The 22,445-nt window shown below is 56.6% G+C and overlaps 1 protein-coding gene across 1 annotated transcript; it reads left to right on the forward strand.

The window, feature by feature from the left end:
- The first annotated feature begins 1,748 nt into the window (after positions 1-1,748).
- Ephb3 (EPH receptor B3) lies at positions 1,749-21,085 on the forward strand. The gene is made up of 16 exons (XM_021638585.2): positions 1,749-2,394; positions 10,443-10,507; positions 11,658-12,330; positions 15,109-15,264; positions 15,940-16,281; positions 16,425-16,549; positions 16,731-16,890; positions 16,976-17,084; positions 17,428-17,480; positions 18,408-18,530; positions 18,637-18,884; positions 19,283-19,498; positions 19,620-19,769; positions 19,861-20,054; positions 20,147-20,302; positions 20,410-21,085. The coding sequence occupies exons 1-16, from the start codon at positions 2,304-2,306 to the stop codon at positions 20,516-20,518; spliced, it is 2,970 nt and encodes a 989-aa protein (XP_021494260.1). The 5' UTR covers positions 1,749-2,303; the 3' UTR covers positions 20,519-21,085.
- The last annotated feature ends 1,360 nt before the right edge of the window (positions 21,086-22,445 follow it).

Below are 22,445 nucleotides of genomic sequence, written 5' to 3' on the forward strand. Positions count from 1 at the left end.
TTTCTAAGAGCCCATCTGTGCGCTAGAGCTTTGCTAGAGGTTTCCATAAGCTTTTGGAATCTAACAGACAGGCCCTCTGAATAAGGCATCCCCTCGCCCTCGCCCCCACAGCTCCCACACACGCCTCAGTGCCTGCCCAGGGAGACTAAGCTCTTTCAAAGCAATATCCTTAGGCTCTGGACTCATGACCTCATCCACCTCACTGGGGTTTGTCTGAACTGGAGTCTTAGGGTGCTTCATGGTCAGAAGAACAAGCTTCTGAGGCCATCTCGAACCTAACTCTCATTCTTTGGCCCAGAAGACAGGAGCTAGGTAAGGAAGTCTCTGAGGGACCATGGAGCGATGGTCCAGGACGGTGAAAGGATGCACGCGGCCATGACTTCAGAATTCAGTACACTTCAGAAAACCGCCCGCTTGCCAGAATGTGGAATCCTGCGCTCAGAAATTCTGAGTCCTGACAGCTGACCTGGGGAAGGACACACATGCAGGTGTGCCTTGGTGCTTCCGTGAAGTGTCCGTAGCCATGCAGTCCTGGGTCCAGCTCCTACCTCCTTTCAGCTGCACGACTTGGGACAAGCTGCCAACCCTTTGTACACATCAGTTTGTCTCCGTATTTCCTTTCCTTTCTTCAATTTTGTCTGCAGACTGAGGCCATAATAACACCTACCTTTAATAAGCGTGAGCTATTGTCTCAGGGCGTTTATGGCCCCTTGTAAATGTTCTAGAAGGGAGCCGGCAGAAGTCCGCTGCCGGAACCTGAAGGTTCTCCTTGATGTCTCCGACTGCGCCTCTCCCGCTCACCTAGTCACAAATACCCTTCAAACGTGTCCGTGCTGGCTCCTCCCTGTGGCTCTAGTCCCAGTCACCACGCTCCCCACCACTGAATAGGCCCCGGCACTAGCCCCCCAGGATTCTACCATTGCCTCTGCCCGTTCATCCTCCCCAGGTCAGCCACGCCAATCTGATAAGGTAATGGCCCCCTGTTTCAAACTTCAGCTCTGAGGAACGCTATCCCGCGAGGGCGAGTCCAAAACTTTATCCTCCGGGCCCCTCCACCTCTGCTTCTCTTTCACCCTCTCTGAGCACCCAAGCTATTCTGAATTTTCAGAGGCCTCAATTCTAGATCTGAACACGAAAGTGCATGGCCTCTGCCTGGAGCACTGCCTCCCACCCCCTAACGCACTAGTACTTGTCTCTCATATGTCATTTTCCTTAGACCTAACGGTTGTGCTTCGAAAAACTAGGTTCTTTCCCGGCAGGAACGCTTGTTAGCCCCGGTGTGAGCTTTAAACCCACCTCCACCGCTCACAGGGCTCACGCCGCCATACAAGCTTCTCTGCCTCGCCACTTTGATACCTGTGGGTGCCTAAGTGTCTTTATTAAGAAACGAACACATCCGAATAGACGAATCAATAAACCCATGAGAATCTCTGGGAGCGGGCTCTGCCGGGGTGTGTAACCCCCACCTCATTCCCTGCCCCACTCCCTAAGGCCTATGCTGGGTCTGGAGGTGCATGAGAAAAAAACGCCGCTTGACAGAGTCCCAGGGGTCTGCTAGCCACAGGGGGGCGCCCCCAGCTCGTTCTATCTGGTTCTCACCTCCTAGGACTCGAGCTGGTTACTAATCGCCAATGGGCGAAAGGGGCGGGGTCATTCGGCTGATGGACGGTGTGGCTCCGCCCAATCTAATTCATCTTTTCCGTGGCTCCTCCTGCTGCAAGCCCCAAGACGCCGAGGGTGGGCTCGGTGGAAGAGCGGCCAACTGAACTCCAGCAGAGCGCCCTCGCAGCAGAACCAGCTGTCTGGGCGTCCTGTGAGTGGGCGGCGGGTCTCTGGGGGTGTGGCCGGACCGTTGACGGGCAGTCGGGAGGCCCCGCCCCTCTCGCCCAGAGCGGCCGCTCCAACGCGAGGACCAGCAGAAGTGAGTACGTGAGCGGCGCAGCCAGGACCCGGCTCCTACCCCGGACGGCGCGCGCACCCGGAGCCCGGGATCCGAGCTTGGCCCGCAGCGGACGGTGCCCCGAGAACCGCGACCACCTGCGCCCTCTGGCCCCGGAGTCCTCCAGCGTCGAGCCGCCCTGCTCCCCGGATCCTCCTGGACCGGTCTGTCCAGATTCCCGCGGGACCGACCTGCCGGCATCTCCCCGGAGCGCCGGGTTAGGCGACACCTCGGTGGCGGAGCCGCCCGTCTGCCTCGCGCGCCCTCCCTGCCGGAGTCTCTTGGACTGCGCTCGAGCCTTCCTCCTCGGGCGCCCCCAGCCCCGCCGGCGCGGCCCGGCTCGGCCCCCCGAGCGCTCCGGGCTATGGCCGGAGCCCGCCCGCCGCCGGGGCTTCTGCCGCTGCTCGCTCTGCTGCTGCTGCTGCTGCTGGCCGCCGGCTGCTGGGCGCTGGAAGGTGAGCGGCGTCGGGGTCCCGCGCGCTCCCGGGGAGCCCGGCTGTGCGGGGCCGCGGGCTGAGCGTACGTCCGGGAGGCTCGGGGCTCGAGCCGGCTCCGCAGCCCTCTGTGGGGGACCTGCTGGCGGCTGGGCTCGGCGCCGGCTCCCGGAGGCTGCAGGTCGGCCGCGGGTGTTTTCGTGGGAGTTGCCTACACTCGCAGCAGAGAAACGAGACCCTCGGGGAGTCGCACCTCCGGAAAGCGAGGAGATGTGGGCGACGCGGCGTCAGGGCGGTGTGTGCGGGACCGGGCGCTTGGGTGGGGTGAAGCGGAACTCCGCGGGTCGGGGGGTTTGCAGGGGTTGGAGTTAACTGTGAGCGTGATTGTGTGCACCCCGCTTTGTCAGGGGACGGCCGCAGGGGCGGAGAGGCGAGGGGCCTGTCATTGTTTAGGGCTCCCCAAGCGCCAGCAGCGCATGAGGTGTTGTGTTCTGTTGTGAACCTTCTCGGACCCACCCCCACCCCCGCTCCTAGCAGGACCCTCGGACGGCTTGGGTTTCCATTGAACCCCACAAACGCGGGTTTGCCCCGGTAGCACCTGAGCCGAGCCATTACTAGTCATCGGCGGCGGGAGGAGGTTAGCCTTGTGTGCTGGCTCTGAGAGCTGCTAAGACTGCTTGCTGGAAAGAAATCGAACTTGGACAAACAGCCTGAGGAGTGTAGCTGGCCCAGACAAGAGAGCTCACTCCTTCCCCGCTTGACACAGCCCCATGGGAAACACGGGCACAGGTCACTAATACAGGCACACGCAGTGCCCTGGTGTTATAAAAACTGCGAGCCCATTAAGTAAGCGGTGAAAACCCTCTCTGATGGGAAGGGAGGGCCGCACAGAATTTGAGGGAAATTTGGAATGTAGGCAGTACTTAATGTTTGGTATCTTGGACAGATCTGGAAGCCTTTTTAGTTGACGAATAAAAACACGAGCCTCGTGCAGTGAGGTTCCTTCCTTAAATTCACAATGTAGACTTAAGGGTTGGGAGGAAAAAGAAAAAAAAAAACAGTCTCTAAAACAGGTCAAAGAGGTTTCTGGCCTTTGGGATTTTCTCCAGTGGGGAAAATACCTCTTATTTTGGTGCCCACTGTGCTGACAGATTTATTCATATGGGTGGACACATGCAAATTTAGAAAGATACACGGAGGTTGCACCCACACTTAACACACGCTCACCCACATGAGTGTGATAGGATCTCAGGCGTGAGAACCCAGTGTGAGGCTTTGTTGTTGATTGTCTTAAGGGTGTGAGCCAGGCAGCCTATTGAGTTCCCAGGTCTGTGACCGTCCCAGGTCAGGAGAGACAACATTGGCACATGAACCCCGGGACTCACACTTGACAGTGCTGTGTGTCACCCGCGTGTATCAGCAGGCCCTGTGGCCCCTTTTGTAGGGTGTGGTAGGTGTAGTGCAGAGAGCAGGGTGCTTTGTGGGACATGAGCAAAAGGCTACCTGAGGGTCTCTTCCATTGCTCTCTTTCATCCCTCGCAATCCTCAGACCCCCTGAAGCAGGCCCTAGCTGGTCTCCAGGTTGTCTGGGCCAAGGAGCTGACGGTGACAGAAAGGTCCTTGTGATCAGCTGTGAATGGGCGTCAGAACTAGTGCCAGACTGAGGGAGGCTAGGCCAGTGAGGGTGTCTCTGCAGAGTAGCGGGGCCTACAAGTGTGGCTTTCATCGTTTGTTCGTTGGTTCGCTTTGCAACACCTCAGATCCTTATGTGAGAGAGAAGAAAAAAGGCACCGGTGCCGGGCAGAGCCAATCCTTACACCTACCCGCTTTCCACTCCTCTGCTCTGACATGGAAAAGGTACCAAGCAGATTGAATCGTTACTGTGTGTAAAGGGCTTAGCACAGTTGCTGCTACACAACCACGAGCTGCCGTTATTACCATTATTACCCTAGGGGCTGCTCTTTGGGGACCAGTGAGAAGTGCCTCTATCCTGCTGGAGGGGCGGAAAGGAAGGAATGATGGGGGAAAAGGCTGACTGGAAAGTTGGGGCCTATCTCCCTGCAGCTCCGAGGAGGAAAGAGGGGGAGCGAGCAGGGTCCTGCCTAAACATCAGCTGTCTTCTGGGAGCACGTGATGGGTGGACTTCAGGCCTTGGAGGCTGTGTCCGAAGAGCAGGGCTCCGGGATTCCTTAGGCTTGGTGGTATGTCACCAGCTCCCGTACTTTTCAAGCCGTTTGCCCTGGGTTATGGCTCTCTGCAACAGTGTCATTGTCGGTAGACTCCGAGACCCTGAGCTGTGGGTGCTGCCCCTAGCGTACGCACGGGCTCCCCACACACACACACACACCTGGTTCCTGTTCATTCTCTGCACACTTGGAGCTTACCAAGATCCCAGGATGTCATCTCCGTTTTCCACTTGGGAGGAGTTGGGATGTTATCAGTCCTTCCTAGCTGAAAAATTACCACTCCCGCCTTGCTCTTGACTAACACACACACACACACACACACACACACACACACACACACACGAGAGAGAGAGAGAGAGAGAGAGAGAGAGAGAGAGAGAGAACATGGAGGGGGGAGGGAGAGGAAGAAAGAGCGTGGGACCATCTCATCGCTGACTTTCTTCCTTTAAGGTCTTTTCCCCAGTTCTCCCCAGCCCAGCTCGTTCTAAACAGTCCGTGGAAAAGAGGTGTTCAGTGGGGTGGAAAAGCTAAGGATGGGACCCAGGAGGAGGAAGGCTGTGTGAGCCACAGGTCCTACGTATTTAAGAAAGGATAGGTACGTCCCAGCTGGGAGAGGACCTTTCTGTGAAGAGAGAAGTTCCCAGCCTGTTGGTGGGGTGGGGACATCCCGCTTTGCTCTGCTAATTAAGTCCTCACTGCAGGGTGCCTGGCCCCGGAGGGGGGGGGGGGAGGAGGGAGGTAAGCAGCAAACCTCTATCCTCTGAGGTAGTTGTTGTGACCCTGAGAATGTGGGAACTGCCAGGGGACAGCCCTGGATTGTCATGGATTGCTTTACTACTTCTTTTCACCCGTCTCTGGTATTCCTCCCCACCCCACCCCCGACCCCCCACCCGACCTGTCCTTGTTTGTCACGGCCAGAGTTCACAGTGGCAGGCATCTAGGAGAAACAATTTGTCTGTCTCTCATTGCCCTCCTCTCAGCCAGAGCTGCTGCAGCCGCCGCTGCCACTTTGGCCCAAGCAGCTTGAGAGCTAAAGCCTAGGTTGTTGTGGGCAAGGCCTCCGCCACTAGCCTTCCACTAATTAAACAGCAGAAGAGGCTGAATCACCAGGCCTGCATAGTTTGAAAATTGTAGACCTGCCTGTTGTGCTGAGTCAAACTGGTTTGTCGGGCTTGGGGGGGGGTGTACTGGGTACCTGATGGGGTGGGAGTGGCCCCTTGGCCCAAGGGCTATCCTGAGGCCAAGTCTCTCCCATGGCCTTCTGCCTCAACTCCTGGTTGGGCCACTAGGGCCGGCATCCTGGGGAGGGAAGGAGGCCTCATGCCAGGGCCAGCTGTCCATAGTCCAGGCTGGCTGGCAGGGACAGCCCAGGGTGGGAACATGGAGGCTTTGGGGCTCCCTGCCTCATGCTTCTCCCCTCAGGTTTATTTAATTACAAATCCCCATGATCTGAGGGGAAGAATGAAAAACAAAATGTGTTCACTGTTCAGAGATGCTGCCCTCCCCACCATCCCTGATGTGGGGACCAAGGGACTGTGGCTAAGGAGGGGAAAGTGGGAAAGTGGCCCTGGAGAAGCTGGGCAGCTCAAAACAAAGCAAAAACTGAAACAACTGTTTAAAACCCACACTACAACTGCCTGTGTGTGCACGCACACACCTCTCAGACCCAAGGGCAGAATTCCCTCAGACCCTTTTCCTCTCAGGCCTTCTCAGCTGGTACATGCGTGAACACAAGCTGACACATGACTGGAATAAGAAACTGGGAACGTGATCCCCTGCTTGGGTGCAAGATTGGGACTCTCTGGGGGTGAGGGCAGCAGGGGTAGTTTTCTCCCACCTGTCAAGACTTCAGGGCACACTCCTTTCTGCCCAGACCCGCCCCCCCCCCCCCCGTGCCTGGCCTCACGCACCCCCCCCCCCAGCTTCCCTATGCTTGAAATATGACCTTTCCTACCACCTCAGAATCCTTGGCCTGCGTTTATGCCAAAGTCCTTGGTTCTGTCTCATTGCTTGTTTGATGGTTCCTGGGCCTCGGTGGCGCTTCTGCTCTAGGGTGTAATTCTGGGTGCCTTGGAACCCAGGTTCTGTGGGGTCTGGCAACTCAATAAGGTTGAGTAGGCCTGGCCCTTCACCAGGGCAGGCAGCAAATGCTGTCGGTTTGTGCTCTCGCACTAGTGTGGTAAAGTGAGGTCCTCCGAGGCAGGCCAGGGTGTCCACAATGTCCCCGTCATCCCAGCTCTCCGACTTTAAAGGTGCCAGCTCCTGAGCCAAACTGCTGAATGGTAGGTACTTCCCTCCTTGAGGCTTAGTCCTCCACACACTGCCGGCTTGCTGCCAGGGAAGTGGCTTGCTGCTTAGGCCTGGGCTATACCTGAGGAGGCCGCACCCAGCCACACCCAGAATCATCCCAATGCCCCTGCCCTGCCCCCAGCCTTGTGACCTGACTGACAGCTCGCGCTTTATTGAGGACAACAGGAAGCAGAGCCGGGGTTGCCTTGCCTCTGTGAGAGGCAGTGTGAGAGTTAGCACCTTCCTCAAACTTTTCCTTCACTCTACTACAGATACCCCAAAAGGGAAGCAGGCCCGAAGTGTGTGTCTGCTGGGTGTAGAACCCCCAAGTTGTTACACTAACTTTAGTGATTGATGCTTTTTCCCTGAGAAGGGGTTTCTCTCAGTGTAGCCCTGACTGTCCTGGAACTCCCTCTGTAGACTTTTGCCGGCCTCAAACTCTTAGGGATTATCCTGCCTCTGCCTCCCAAGTGCTGGGATGAGGACGGATGCCACCACCGCCTGGCTGATGATTGGTTCTTGTTTCTCGTTTCCATGCTCCTTCGTGGGACTGTGAAAGAGCGCGGTTACAGATCAGCGCGGGGAAGCCAGTGCTTTGTGTTTGTACTCTGCAAGCTGCCCGGCTAGCCTTGCACCGTGCAGCTGGGTGTGTGAGGAGGATGCACTGTTGGATTGGGCGTGCCTGCCCTTAGAAAGGCTGAGAGTGGGTCTGCCTCGGGGCAAGCTGGATCTATGTGTGAGAAAGATTCGCTCTACGTGAATGTCTAAGGAGGCCAATCTGTTTGTGCCATATGCATCTGTGTATCTGAAAAAAAAAGACAGACTAGCTGTATGGGGAGGGGGGGCATGTGCGTGTTTGCGGGTGGCTGTGCGTATTTGTCCACCATATGTGTTGACTTGCCCTTCTTTGCTCCCAGTGGTGGGAAACAAGCTCAGGCCGCTGAGAACTGGGTCCTGTCTGTGCAACTGTTGTGTTTGTCCACAGGTGAGAGCCTCACAGTCGCTGCCACAGACACTTGCCGTGGCTGTGGCCCTGTGGAAAGCTGAAAGGGTGTTGTGTCAAAACCCCAGTTCCAGGTCACCAGCCTGTGATAGCTTCCCGGTGACTTTAGGGGGTGGCCGTCCTTTCCTACCTCCCTCCACAACCACCTGGTTGGGGTGTTGGCGAGTGAGCATCAGCTAGGATATTTGGAGGTTTCTCGATTTGCTCTTTTGTTCTTTCATAGCAGAGAAAAGGTCTCGCTCCTGGTACCATGGGCAGATGGGTGCTAGAATCCTCAGTCAGTCCCTCTGAGGCCAGGGCACTGATACTCAGCCTGCCCTAGACCTCCCTCCCTAGCTTGGGGCAGACTGCAAAGAGCTGGCCCCTCCTCTCCCAAGAGAAGTGGGGAAACCAGAGCGGCCCACCTCCTCCCCACCCCGGTGACCGGAGCCCGAGCCCTTCCTCAGGCACACAGGCCTGGAAACCCAAGTCCTCTCCTCATTAATGGGAAAAATGTGCCGAGATTGAGCGATGGCCAAAGGCTGATCCCCTCCCTCCCTCTCCAGAAATTAAACAGAAATGAAGAGCCTCCCTCTCTCCCTCCTCCTGTGCCCGCCTCCAGCCCTCCCCTCTCTCCTCCCTCTCCCCTCCTCTCGGAGCCAGCGCGGGGCTTGTTTTAAACTGTGGAGGAATCTGGCTGGAGCGGGGGAGGGGGCTGAATATTTGGGTTTAAACAGTTCCAGATGGGTTTGGCACAGGCTGAGCAGAAGGAAGTGAGGGAGAGGGAGGAGGGAGGCAGCGCGCGGGAGCAGCGGGAGCCCTTGCCTGCTCCGGCGGGCGGGCAGCGGCGGGCGGCGGCGGGCAGACAAGCAGGCGGACTGGCCGGCTGGTTGGCTGGGGGAAGGGGTGCGCTTGGCTCAGCCCGGTGCGGCTGCTCTCAGGGACAGGAGTATTCCAGGCTGCCGGCTGGGGAAGAGGCCACTTGGCAATCTCCTTCTCTGTCGATGTCTCTTTGGGCCTCCTTGTCTCTTCATCTTACTGTCTGTTGTAGTACGCTGCCCAGCATCCCGGCTGTCTGGTCCCAGCCTGCCAGAGTCCCTTCAGCTTGGCCCATCTTCTGGTCCAGCTAAGCTTGCTCTCTCTCTCTCTCTCTCTCTCTCTCTCTCTCTCTCTCTCTCCCCCTCTCTCTCTCTCTGCCTTCCTATCCCTGGGTCCCTGCTTCTGACCTTCTCTGAAGGACCACCTGCCAACTATGTGTCTATTGGTCTGTCTGCCAGAGGAGGCTGGGATAGCCTGCCATGCAGCCAGCCCGGTAAAGGACCACCAGCTGCTGTAGTTTGAGAGCCTGGCTCCCTCAGTGCCTGCTGCGCTCTGCCTGCCCCTGGTGCCACCCATCTGGGCCCAGCCATCACTGCCCTGTCTACCCACTGTGTTCTCTGATGGCTTCTGCAGCAACGTGTGGAGTTCAGGTCTTCCCAGCAAGGATGTGACAGTCTCTAGAAGTTCTGGGGCATCCCTGCCCCTTCAAGCCCAGAGTTGAGGCTGCCTTGACTCCCAGGCTACAGGGAAGAAGTTGGGGGAGGAGGGGTCTCTTCTCTTCCTGGTGTCTGATCTTGAAGCTCAGAACCAGATTCTAGGGGTGCAAGTTCATGTCTGGAACATTAAAGTGCCACTCCCATGACTGAGCAAGTGGAACTGACAAAGAATCAGAGCAGAGAGGGGCTGGCCCTGACACACGGAGGAAGGCGGCTCACCTGGCCTGGAGACCCAAGAAAGGCTTCCTGGAGGGAGAATGTTTGGCTGGGACACACAGCCACACAGTTTTCTAAGCTTGTTGTTGAGACAGAGTCTCACGGTGTACCCCAGACTAAGCTGAAACTCCACCCCCTCCCAGCCCCAACCTCTCAGGTACTAGGATTACAGGCATGGGCCTCCTCACTGGGTCCTCTTGTCCCTTTAAAGGGGTTTGTTACTGAATCAGCTGGGCCTAAACTTGAGCTACCTTCAGCCCCTTGCTCCATAACAGTTTCTTCACCAGAAAACACCAAGTCTGTGCAGGCATCAGGCTTCTGTAGAGAGCTGTGAGCAGTGCCTCCTCTAAGGTTTTCCTGAAGCTTTGAACTAAGTTCTGGGCATCAGTGGTCCATTTGCCTCAGAGCCCCCACAGGTGGCTGAGTGGGAGGCTGGGAGCAGGCCCTGGCCTGCCACCACTCTTCCCTTCCCCAGGGCAGTGTGTGAGGCTGGGCCTTTGTGCTGGGAATGGAGTCAGGGGAGGCCCACGCTGCAGGGTCTGAAGCCCACAGCCCTTTGTTCCAGGATAAAGGCCCTGCTGGCCCCTTTGTGTGGAGATTAGCAGAGCCTGAGGTGTGTGAACCAGCCTTTGCTCCAGCCTCGTTAACCCAGGCCTGGGGTCAGAGGCAGACAGCCACCCCTAGCCAGCCAGACTGACACCTCTGGGGGTGACTTCAGGGTCTCTTCTGGAGAAAAGGAAGGCAGTCTTTGGAGACTTGAGAGGTTGTGCAGGATGGGAACTGCTTTCTTAAGTCCCTGTCTTTCCTGGGTGACTTCTTCCTCATTCTGAGGTTAACCCCTGACCTTCTTTTTTCCCTCAGAGACCCTCATGGACACAAAATGGGTGACATCTGAGCTGGCGTGGACATCTCATCCAGAAAGTGGGGTAAGAATTTCCCCTCGCCTCTACTGGATATTGGTTGCTCTTATGTCTTTTTCCGAGGCCCAGACAGGGGCTGCCTTTGTCCTCACCACCTGTGGTGAGCTCATTGTCTCCCATTCGTGCTCTTCTTAGCCTTAGTGTGTGAGTGTTTGTGTTTCTCATTCTGCTGTCTGCTGTTCCATCTTTCTGCTATCACCCTCACCTAGCAGTCCTTCCAGGTCTGTCCAGAATACTCCCCCTCCCACCCCGGGGCCCCTGGAAAGAGTGCTGACTCAGGATCCAGCCGAGCATGGTGGCTGGTGCATGCCTTTAATTGTAGCACTTGGGAGGCAGAGGCAGACAGAGGCCTGTGAGTTCTAAGACAGCCTGGTCGATGTAGTTCCAGGACAGCCAGGGCTGCATAGTGAGATCCTGTCTTTTAAAAATGAATGAATAAAAGGTAAAGAAAGAACCGGAAAACCTGGTGCCCGGACCTCTAACATGCTGTTCATTTTTGAGCAGGGCAATTGACTTTTCTGGACCTCTGTTTCTTGGCTATTAAATTCCGAGCATTCTGACATCTCTCAGATGTTGGAATTAACTTCCCCAGGTGGCCTTCATGGCTGGGCTCAGCTGAGCCTTGGAGGCCTGGGGTATGGTGACACTACAGGCTCTGCAGTCATCAGGCCAACTGTGATGCAGGCTGCTCTGTCTCATCTAATAAGCCTTGGATTTCTTGTGGAATTCTTGTGATGATGAAACGTGTTGGTAGTGTTGACAGCCAGCATTCAGGAAATGCATTCTCTCAGTCAGGCAAGATTAGCCAAGCTCCGCTGTTGAGTTCCCCCACAACCTCATCCAATTCCAGGCAGCCCCGCTGTGCAGGTGAGGAAACTGAGGCCTGGAGATAACACACAGGACTTCCCAACATTGGGCTTCCCAAGGGCTCAGCCCTGTTCCAGGTGCCTTCTTCACTTAGTTCTGTGTTCTAATTATCTCTTGGTGTCAGACCAAGAAACTGAGGCACTGAGACGTTAAATGTAGGACACCCAGAAAGCTGAGCCCACATACGCATGCGCAGCCCCTCACCACAGCCGCCTCTGCGTCGTCAATGCGGCAATCCCAGACACTCGGTAAATGGCTCATTCTCTTTTTTCATTTGGTCCACACCCAGTGGGAAGAAGTGAGCGGCTACGATGAAGCCATGAACCCTATCCGCACGTATCAGGTGTGTAACGTGCGCGAGTCCAGCCAGAACAACTGGCTCCGCACGGGGTTCATCTGGCGGCGGGAAGTGCAGCGCGTCTACGTGGAGCTCAAGTTCACCGTGCGGGACTGCAACAGCATCCCCAACATCCCCGGCTCCTGCAAGGAGACCTTCAACCTTTTCTACTACGAGGCGGACAGCGATGTGGCTTCGGCTTCCTCGCCCTTCTGGATGGAAAACCCCTACGTGAAAGTGGACACCATCGCGCCGGATGAGAGCTTCTCACGGCTCGATGCCGGGCGCGTCAACACCAAGGTGCGCAGCTTCGGGCCGCTCTCCAAAGCCGGCTTCTACTTGGCCTTCCAGGACCAGGGGGCCTGCATGTCGCTCATCTCCGTGCGCGCCTTCTACAAGAAGTGTGCGCCCACCACCGCAGGCTTCGCACTCTTCCCCGAGACCCTCACGGGGGCCGAACCCACCTCGCTGGTCATTGCCCCCGGCACCTGCATCCCGAATGCTGTGGAGGTCTCCGTCCCGCTCAAACTCTACTGCAATGGCGACGGCGAGTGGATGGTGCCGGTTGGCGCCTGCACCTGCGCCACCGGCCATGAGCCGGCTGCCAAGGAGACCCAGTGCCGTGGTAAGCAGGGCCTGAGGAAGGAGGGGAGGGAAGCCTGACCGTAGCCAGGCTTCCTGTCTGACCCGGCGTGATCTCAGGCGTGGATTGGAGGGCAAGGAGAGGGAGGAGCAGCTGTTGTGACCGACAAAAAGGGACACCTGGGGGAAGAGAAGAGGAAAATGAAGTTGAGGATGTGCTCAGAGGTGGAGCACTTGCCTGGCACGCACAGGCTCCCTCTGCAGTCCCCAGCACCAGAGAAGGAGGGGGTGTGGGGAGAGGAGAATGAGAGAGATAAGAGGCTTTAAATCAAGAGACCTTGTGGATGCTTGACAAGTTAGCACTGCAAACCTGGGCAGGTTCGAGGCTGGCAGGGGTGCCCTCTTCCTCTTGGTCCTGTCCCGGACGTATACTTCACCTTGGGCATTCTAGAGGGGCTCTCAGAGCTGAGGGGGTGATGCTGTGGGCCTTAGGGATTCATGTTTCTTGAGAGTCAGCGGTAGTTACAGACCATAGTCCCTCTGGTCCCAGCTCCTCATTTGCTACTTCTGTGAGCTTGTGCAAGTTACTGGACCATGCTACTCGTGGCTTCTTGGTACAAAACTGGGCAGTAGTAGGGACGTTTCCTAAGACTGTAATGGGCATAAGTAAGGGAAGCCCTGCCCTAGGACGTCATGTCACCATCTGGTGGGAGCCAATGGTCCCAGCAGTGGGGAGGCACATGGAGTCCTCCTTCGCCAGACTTGCTGAGTCTCCTAAGACCCGGTGATGTACCGGCTTCCCAGCTCGCCGTAAAATCTTCTCGATGAGATGGTCTCATTTAAGCCTCCCCACTATCCTGCAGAGTGATTTCCAGTTTTCTCTCTATTTTGCAGACAAGAACATTGGGTCTTCTGCACTGCCGGCCTCCCAGCTGTGGGCTGTGGGAGCTGGCATTAAATCGCCACCCAGGGCTGAAGTAGGGCAAGGCGTGAGGGTCTCGTCTCTTCTCTCTGTCCATTTCCCCATGTGACTGTGACCATACTTCCCAGAGTGGGAAATGGCTCTTATCCTAGCCTGCTGTATGAGCAGTCTGGCCCATCACCACCCGGCCCTCCTTGTGAGGCCCCAGGATTGGGTGGCCTCAGTGGCCCCTCTCAGCTTCTCTTTAGGAACCTGCTGGAAACTTCCTCTTCCCAAGTGTAGAAAGCCGGTGGGGGTGATGAGCCTGACAGCCTGAAGAAGGGCTAACACTCTGCAGGTCCCTGGCAGGAAGTGCAGGCTGGTTCCCATAGCAACCAGGCTGGCCTGGCCTCTGCCCCCCTCCCCCACCAGTTCAAAGAGCTAGGATGGAATATCACCTTCATGAGGGGAGATTAAACCCTGAAGAAGGGCACAGCCCCAGCTACAGGCATGGAAAAGCTTGGTGACCCTCTCCAGAGGTCACCCCATGGATAACTGACAAGTCACTTCAGTGCATCCGTCCAGGACAGTCTCCAGTTATGCCCATTATGCTGTTACTCTGGTCCCCTTTCACTCCTTAAATAATTCTGATTTTGAATAATAAATATTATGGCCACCCTACACATGAAGAATATGCAGAGCTGGTACCACAGGGGCTGAGTGTGGCTGGCAGAAGAGATGAGAACAGTGTTCAGGCCCTGGGCTCTGGGCTCACTTCAAGACAGGTCCCCTGGGAGGCTTTGAGGCCTTTGAACTCCAGGTGACCCTAGCCTTCATGTTGCTTTCTTACAACCCCTTCTGTTGTAGGTGATGATTAATATTTACTGTTGATGTATCTTTTAGTAATGCTGCTGTTAGTCCTAAACAGCTGTATAGCCAAATCACCATACAGAGACTGGGATTTGTTTAATTAACCTAGAACACAATGCTGGGCAATTGCTACTCCATCCTAAACCTCCAAGCCCTCATAGTTTCCTAACATTTAGATTTTACCCATTATACTTGCTTTTAGTGAAATCTTAGGTCTGCTTCATTCTCCACATCGTTCTAAGACCTCTCCTCCAGCTCTGCTCTCCCAGCTTTCTCCTCCGCCCTTCTCTCCTCCTCTGCCTCTCATCTTCCTGTCCCCTGGCTCCTCCTTCTCTTCCTGCTTCCTTTCCCTTGCTCAACACTGTGGCTAGTTGCTTTATTTTGGCATGTTTACACAAAGTTGAGGCAGGTGATGCTTAGAATAAATATCACAATGCAGAGTCGGGATTGAAACCAGAGAGTAGGGGAAAGAAATCAGCATTTGAATGAACAAGGGTAAAGTGTATACATTCCAAACTGAACATTATATCAACACCCTCCCTCCTTTTTTCACTCCTGTCCAGCCCTCATTCCTGTCCTGCTCCTACATGGGTGGGGCAGAGGTTTGCTGGTCACCCTCTGCAGAGGAGGCTTTAACCTAGCTATGGCAGTATCCTCGAGGCTCCTCAAGAATTAATTACTCTCTCAGGGCGTTAGGGAAGGCTGGGGCACCTCCAGAGAGTCCAAGGTGCTGAGACTCAGTGGTGGGCTCTTCTCGTCCCCTCCTCTTCCTCTTCTCTGCCCTGCTTCAGCAAGCCCAGACTGTCCAGGTGATGAGCTGATGTCTCCCGAGGCACACCGGGCAGGGGAGGGGAGGGTAAGAGTAGAGAAGAATCTGCTGACATGGGATTCCTGTGGGGCAAAAGGGCCCTTTGCAGTTGGAGTTGGGCAATACCAGCATTGCCCGCATGGTCTGGGAGATAGATAGATGGGGCTAAGACATAGGCTGGGAAGCCCGGCTTCTCGCAGAGGAGGGAGATAAGTATATGGCATCCTCTTTTTCTCTTGCAGCCTGTCCCCCTGGGAGCTTCAAAGCCAAGCAAGGAGAGGGGCCCTGCCTCCCCTGCCCCCCCAATAGCCGTACCACCTCTCCAGCTGCCAGCATCTGCACCTGCCATAATAACTTCTACCGTGCGGACTCAGACCCGGCAGACAGCGCCTGCACCAGTGCGTGAGCTCCTCTGCTCTCCTTCCGGGGCTAGCCTAGGGAGTCAGTGAGATAAGCCCATCTTCTAGATGAGGAAACTGGAGTTCAGAGGGGGCGAATTATATGATGTGCTCAAGGTGTCACCGAGGAGGCGATCGCCCTTGAACTAGAACCCAGCTCAGCTGGCTTGTGCCATCTACCTGCATTTTAACAAGGTTCCACTAGCTGCCAGCGACATCCGGACAGTAGCTAGGACTCACCAGCTTGTTGCTCCTCTCGGCCAGCTCACTGCACTCTCGGCCCAGCTGTAGCCAAAACCGTAGGGTGTGCTGCCCTGCTCTCTTCCTGTCCTCGACTCTGGTACGCCAGGGCATGGTGCCAGGTGCAGGAGATAGGGGAGAAAGTGAGAGGTTGTCACTCAGGAGCTTAGCACCAAATTGCAGAAACAGATAATGACCGTGAAACACGCTAAGTGCTGGGCCTGGGAATGACGTGACGGGATGTACAGAGGATGGGAGAGGACAATCCAAGCAGGCTTCTAGGAGGAGTTAGCATTGCCTTGAAGGGTGAACAGGAACCTTGTCTCCCAGATAAGGAGGTGCAGGAACATTATTCGGCCTATTCAAGCAGTTGGTGGGATAAGTGTGCGAGGCAGAAGGGTGGTCCAACTCATTTCTCCTTCCGTGTCCCCAAAGCGGTGCCGTCTCCACCCCGGGGTGTGATCTCCAATGTGAACGAGACCTCACTGATCCTCGAGTGGAGTGAGCCTCGGGACCTCGGTGGACGGGATGACCTCCTTTATAACGTCATCTGCAAGAAGTGCTCCGGGGTTGGCGGCCCCCCAACCTGCTCACGCTGCGATGACAACGTGGAGTTCGTGCCTCGGCAGCTGGGCCTGACAGAGCGCCGAGTCCACATTAGCCACCTGCTGGCCCACACACGCTACACCTTTGAGGTGCAGGCGGTCAACGGGGTCTCGGGCAAAAGCCCTTTGCCACCCCGCTACGCAGCTGTGAACATCACCACCAACCAGGCGGGTGAGAAGGGGACAGATGAGGGGTCCCAGGTCACCTTGCCCCGGAGGCTGAGGCTGAGTTGCCCTCCAGGGTCCTGTGGGAAATGACCTTTAGGAAGGATGCCTGGGCCCAGCAGTCCTGAGTGGGCCTTTTCTCTTCTCCAGCCCCATCTGAAGTACCTACACTCCACTTGCACAGCAGCTCGGGGAGCAGCCTGACCCTGTCCTGGGCACCCCCAGAGCGGCCTAATGGAGTCATCTTGGACTATGAGATGAAGTACTTTGAAAAGGTCAGAATCTCCAGGGGCAGGCAGGAGGAGGCTCGGGGCTGCACGGAGACAACACTGCACCCAGATAGCGTTAAGGGCCTTCGGGATCAGATTCTCAGCACAGGGCAAGCGGCACTACGGATGGGGGTCAGTTGGCTCTGAGACGCCCCCTGAAGATGCCTCCATTGTCATGGCCTTGCAGAGTAAAGGCATCGCCTCCACCGTAACCAGCCAGAAGAACTCCGTCCAGCTGGACGGGCTGCAGCCGGATGCCCGATACGTAGTTCAGGTCCGGGCTCGCACGGTAGCAGGGTATGGACAGTATAGCCGCCCGGCCGAGTTTGAGACCACGAGTGAAAGAGGTACGCCCCTCTCCCACCGAGTGCCAGACCCCTGCCTCAGCTCTTCTTTCTCATCCTTCACTCGGCGCCCATCCTTTATCTCCAGGCTCAGGTGCCCAGCAGCTCCAAGAGCAGCTTCCCCTTATTGTGGGTTCCACTGTGGCCGGGTTTGTCTTCATGGTGGTCGTCGTGGTCATCGCTCTTGTCTGCCTCAGGTACCGGCAGGCCATGGCTGCCCCACAGGCTGAACTCACACTCCCCCTGACCGCCCCAGAGCTCTCCTGCTGCACTCATAAACCGTCACCTCCCTTCACAGCCGCAGCCATCCCGGGCTCAGGCTTTCCTTGCCGGGAAGGCCTACTCCAGTCCACCCTGTCTCCTGTGCCGTTTCCCTACTCCCAAGGACTTCCGCCCTTCCCCAGAAACCCAGCAGTCGCCATGACCACCAGCTGTGGGTTCCCACTCCCACACCCCGGCCTTGTTTCTGGGCTCCAGGGTCCCCTGAACGGAAGGCACTATCGCGCTTTGCCTTAGGCCTCCTCTGCTCTGCCCCTGCAGGAAGCAGCGCCATGGCCCTGATGCTGAGTACACGGAGAAGCTGCAGCAGTACAGTGAGTGTCCCCCTGTCCCCAGTGTCCAGCTCCTGTGGGCTTAGAGATGATTCTCCCCTCCAACTTCATCTCTCTAACTGGCTGCCCCATTTCCTAATCCCTCCCTTATCCCAGGTCCCCTGAGCTCTCCCTTGCTTGCTAGCCCCAGATTCTAAGATATAATAACCCCTGTCCCAACGACAGTAAGTCCTGTGTGAACAAAATACTACACACAGAGGAAACAGCTGTTAACTCCCGAGGCAAAGGACGCTAAGAGTTCAAAAAGGAAGGCTTCATAGAGGAGGTGGGGGCATGAATGGGGTTTGAGGTAGGGGAACGTTCCTGGCTCAAGGAGCCTTGGGAAGGAAGTATAGGGTGTGGAGGGCCCGGCTGTGTGCCCAGCTGTGGGGGTAGTGAGAAGATCGGTTTGACAGCTATGAGAATACCAGGCCAAGGAGTGCGGCCAGCCCTTTGGAGGGTCCTAAACATCAGACAGGGTTTGGACTTGACTCTCCCGCAGGTAATTGGGAAGGCTCTCAGGTGAGGGGGAAGACAGTGGGCGTATTGTTTCCAGGAAGACAACAGGGCAACCTGGTGGGAAAAGTGCAGAGGCAGAGGCCCAGCTAGGAGGCTGTTGCAATTGTGTTGAAGGCCTGGACAAGGCTGGGCAGTGGGAAGGAGTGAGGGGAGGGATGAACTGGAAAGAAGTTTGGACATGATGAGAGACTCGAGGGAGAAAGACGAGAAGAGGAATCCTGAGCGTCTAGCCCATGTGGTTCCTCGGCATTCTCGTGGGGGAGGGGCAGGATGCCAGGGCACAGCACAGAGGATGGGCCAGGCTCAGCAGAGAGGCGGTCAAGAGTGCACCCGACAGGACTGGTCCCTGATAGGAGCCTCCTGCCTATGGCTTGAAATCCATCCTCTTGTGTCTGTCTCTTTCCTCTGCAGTTGCTCCTGGGATGAAAGTTTACATTGACCCCTTTACCTACGAGGATCCCAACGAGGCTGTCCGAGAGTTCGCCAAGGAGATCGACGTGTCCTGTGTCAAGATCGAGGAGGTGATTGGAGCTGGTGAGTAGCCTGGGAGCGCAGTGGTGTCCTGCGAGGCCAGAGACGGGTGGGCTGCTGGGAAGATGCCAGGATCACCGGGTGACCCGTGCCTGCCTGTGCTCTGCAGGGGAATTTGGGGAAGTGTGCCGGGGTCGGCTGAAACTGCCTGGCCGCCGGGAGGTGTTCGTGGCCATCAAGACGCTGAAGGTGGGGTACACTGAGCGCCAGCGGCGGGACTTCCTGAGTGAGGCTTCCATCATGGGTCAGTTTGACCATCCCAATATAATCCGCCTAGAGGGTGTGGTCACCAAGAGTCGCCCCGTTATGATCCTCACTGAGTTCATGGAGAACTGTGCCCTGGACTCCTTCCTACGGGTAAGAGCCCACCCCGTTCCTCTTCTTTCTCCAGAGAGCCAGGTCAGGCTGGTTACCTACACTGTTAAGTCAGAGGCCCTAATCAAAGTCCCCACATATTCGGAGGTAGCATGGTATAGGGAAAGAGCTGGACTTCCAAGTGCCAGCTCTGCTTAAGTTGCCCGCGCGGTCTCAATCCAGCAAGATGCTGACCTTTCCTAGTCTCAGCTACTTCAGCTATAAAACGGGGCTGGTAATAATGACTAGATTCTCGCAGGGACCACTGGGATGACACATACAAGATACGTGATACCTAGTAGGGCAACTAACAACTGTTCAGCCCAAGAGAGGGCAGGCAGGCAAGCCACGGGCCTGTGGGGAGGCTGCAGACCGCCTCTGAGCCCACCTCTTGCCTCCAGCTCAACGATGGGCAGTTCACAGTCATCCAGCTTGTGGGCATGTTGCGGGGCATCGCGGCCGGCATGAAGTACTTGTCTGAGATGAACTACGTGCACCGTGACCTCGCCGCCCGCAACATCCTGGTCAACAGCAACTTGGTCTGCAAAGTCTCTGACTTCGGCCTCTCCCGCTTCCTGGAGGATGACCCCTCAGACCCCACCTACACCAGCTCCCTGGTACGGGAAGCAACTGGGAGAACCTGAGGGAGGAGAGGCCTGGCCAGGGCGGGGGGGGGGGCGCTCAAGGCTGGGGGTCAGCCTTAGCCACAAGGTGAAAGGCATATTTCCTCACCACCAGGGCGGGAAGATCCCTATCCGATGGACCGCCCCCGAGGCCATAGCCTATCGGAAGTTCACCTCTGCCAGTGATGTCTGGAGCTATGGAATCGTCATGTGGGAAGTCATGAGCTATGGAGAGCGCCCCTACTGGGACATGAGCAACCAGGATGTGAGTGGGGTGAGGGAGAGGGGTTGGTTGGTTGGTGGGAGTTGGCGGGAAGTGGGGTGGAGCTCATCTCGGGTTCCCTGCCACTCTCCAGGTCATCAATGCAGTGGAACAAGACTATCGGTTGCCACCCCCCATGGACTGCCCCACTGCGCTGCACCAGCTCATGCTGGACTGCTGGGTGCGGGACCGGAACCTCAGGCCCAAGTTCTCCCAAATCGTCAACACGCTAGACAAGCTGATCCGCAATGCTGCCAGCCTCAAGGTCACCGCCAGTGCCCCGTCTGGGTCAGTGTCCCGGCTCCCTCAGGCTGGCTCCCCTAACCCTATTACCTACCTCCCTGGATGCACCAGGTCATTCTCTCTTCCCCCACCCACAGCATGTCCCAGCCCCTCCTGGACCGCACAGTCCCAGATTATACAACCTTCACGACAGTGGGTGACTGGCTAGATGCAATTAAGATGGGGAGGTATAAGGAGAGCTTCGTCAGCGCCGGCTTTGCATCCTTTGACCTGGTGGCCCAGATGACGGCAGAGTAAGTGTTCCCTGCCCCGGGGAGGAGCTCTGGCTGCGCCCGGGGTAGCAGCGGAGAGAAGGGAAGGGACTGAGTGCGGTTTGGGTTTTTTTTTTTTCCCCCTCTAGAGATCTGCTAAGGATCGGGGTCACTTTGGCTGGCCACCAGAAGAAGATTCTCAGCAGTATCCAGGACATGAGGCTGCAGATGAATCAGACACTGCCGGTGCAGGTCTGACCCCGCGAGACTGCACAAGGATCCTAACCAGCCAGCTGGACTTTTGGGTGCCTGGCCTTTGGCTGCGGCCCAGAAGATGAAAGTTTTGGGGAGGACCCTCGCTGTGACTTCTTTAGGCCTGTGCTCCCTCCCAGGAAGTGTGCCCCAAACCTCTTCATATTGAAGATGGATAGAAGAAGGGGTGATGACCCCTCCCCCAGATGCCTAGGGGACCCAGGCCTTCCTGCTCTCCAGTGGGCAATCTTCACAACTCGGATTTGCCTGTGCTTCGGTAGTGGAGGTCCTGGTAGGGTCGGGTGGGGGTAAGCCTGGGTTCTTCAGGCCCCAGCCCTGGCAGGGGTCTGCCCCCACCAGGTAAGCAGAGAGTACTCCCTCCCCCAGGAAGTGGAGGAGAGGACACTGGGAATGGGGAAACATGGCTCCCCATCCTGAAGCCGGCTGGCACCTCCAGTTTGCACAGGGACTTGCTGGGGGCTGAGGGCCCTGCCCTACCCCTGCCCTTGGTGCTGTCATAAAAGGGCAGGCAGGAGCAGGCTGAGGAACAACCCTTGCCTCCCAGAGACTGACTCATAGAGCCAGAGACGTGTGTGTGTGTGTGTGTGTGTGTGTGTGTGTGTGTGTGTGAGAGAGAGAGAGAGAGAGAGAGAGAGAGAGAGAGAAGGGGGTTATGTATGTGTGTGTTGTGCACATGCTTGCACAGAGAGCATGAATGTGTACAAGCTTGGCCCTGTGCCCTGCAGTGGGGCCAGCTGGGCAGACAGCGAAATAAAGGCAATAAGACGACGCTCTTGCCCCTCCTCATTCCTCCTCCCAAAGTGGGATTCCTTGATTCCCTCCTGTTAATAATCCCTGGCTTCTAGACCTTCTCAGCTTCCCAGAGTCAGTGGGAAACTACACGGAGGCCTATGCAGGCCTAATTTCACTTGTATAATTCAGCCCCATTGCTTTGAGTGTCTAGCACTCAAAATGGTGAGCAAGCCATCCCAGAGTTCCTTGCCTCTGTGGCTTAGGGACAGGCTCTGGAGTCTGCATGGTGTTCCATAGAGTCCCTGTGGGAAAGCCAGGGGGTTAGTCAGTCCCCAAGGGTCCTCTGGTCAAGCATAAGAGGAGTCATTGATGGACAGTATGGCTCCTTGTCACTAAGCAGTTCGTGTGTCCAGTCTTGGGGCGGAGGGCTCCATTTACATCCACATCTTATTTCAGCTCAGTACCCCAGCCAGGAGAGGCAGAGTGACTCGACCACAACCCCCAGCCAGCACTAGAGGCAGAGGCTGGACTTCCTGCCTACTGACAGCCTGCGCCCTGGAAAGACTTGGGAGATAAATAACACGAGGAAAGAGTTTAAAAAACAAAACAAACAAAAAAAGAGCCCCAGAGTCAAAGGAAAGCTTGTGGGGTGTCGTGACTTGAGAATGAGTAGGGGACAGGGTTTCTGGGTAATGAATGAGCTTGGGTAAGTAAGTGTACATGCCCTGGGTCTGTTTCCCCACATGGTACCAGGAGGGTGACAGTACAGGGGTGGAGGAGCAGCATCTGCAGGAAGAGAGGTGCAGGTCCCTTTGGACCTGCAAACAGAACGGGTAGAGGACAGCAGATCTGATCCTCCGCAGTAACTGTCGGTGCTGCCTAGAACAGGCGAATCCTAACTGGGAGTATCCCTCACTGGGAGGGCCCTGGTAGGCCTAAAGTGTGGGTTCAGGTGGAGCGTGTTGACCTCCGGGCAGGGCAGGACCTCCTAGGAGAAGGCCTAGAAGGAGTCAGCTGACTCCTCTAGGCAGGTGACCCGGGGATTGCAAAGTTGCTGGCTCCTCCTGGGGCCCTTCAACAGCCGCTGGCTGAAAGGCTCTCAAGACTTCCTCTTCCCCCACGATACTTGCTTTCTGTGCCATGGAGCCTCAGCAGCCCCTGGGCACCAGGGAGGGGGGTG

The sequence above is a fragment of the Meriones unguiculatus genome, chromosome 17 (assembly GCF_030254825.1).
Source record: "Meriones unguiculatus strain TT.TT164.6M chromosome 17, Bangor_MerUng_6.1, whole genome shotgun sequence".
NCBI classification, from domain to species: Eukaryota; Metazoa; Chordata; class Mammalia; order Rodentia; family Muridae; genus Meriones; species Meriones unguiculatus.

Excerpts from the sequence above, each read along its gene's own strand:
- Ephb3 (XM_021638585.2), top strand. The coding sequence starts at position 2,304 with ATGGCCGGAGCCCGCCCGCCGCCGGGGCTTCTGCCGCTGCTCGCTCTG. Across the intron at positions 17,085-17,427 it reads ATCGCTCTTGTCTGCCTCAG|GAAGCAGCGCCATGGCCCTG; the intron begins GTACCGGCAGGC and ends CTGCCCCTGCAG. Across the intron at positions 20,303-20,409 it reads GTGGCCCAGATGACGGCAGA|AGATCTGCTAAGGATCGGGG; the intron begins GTAAGTGTTCCC and ends TTCCCCCTCTAG.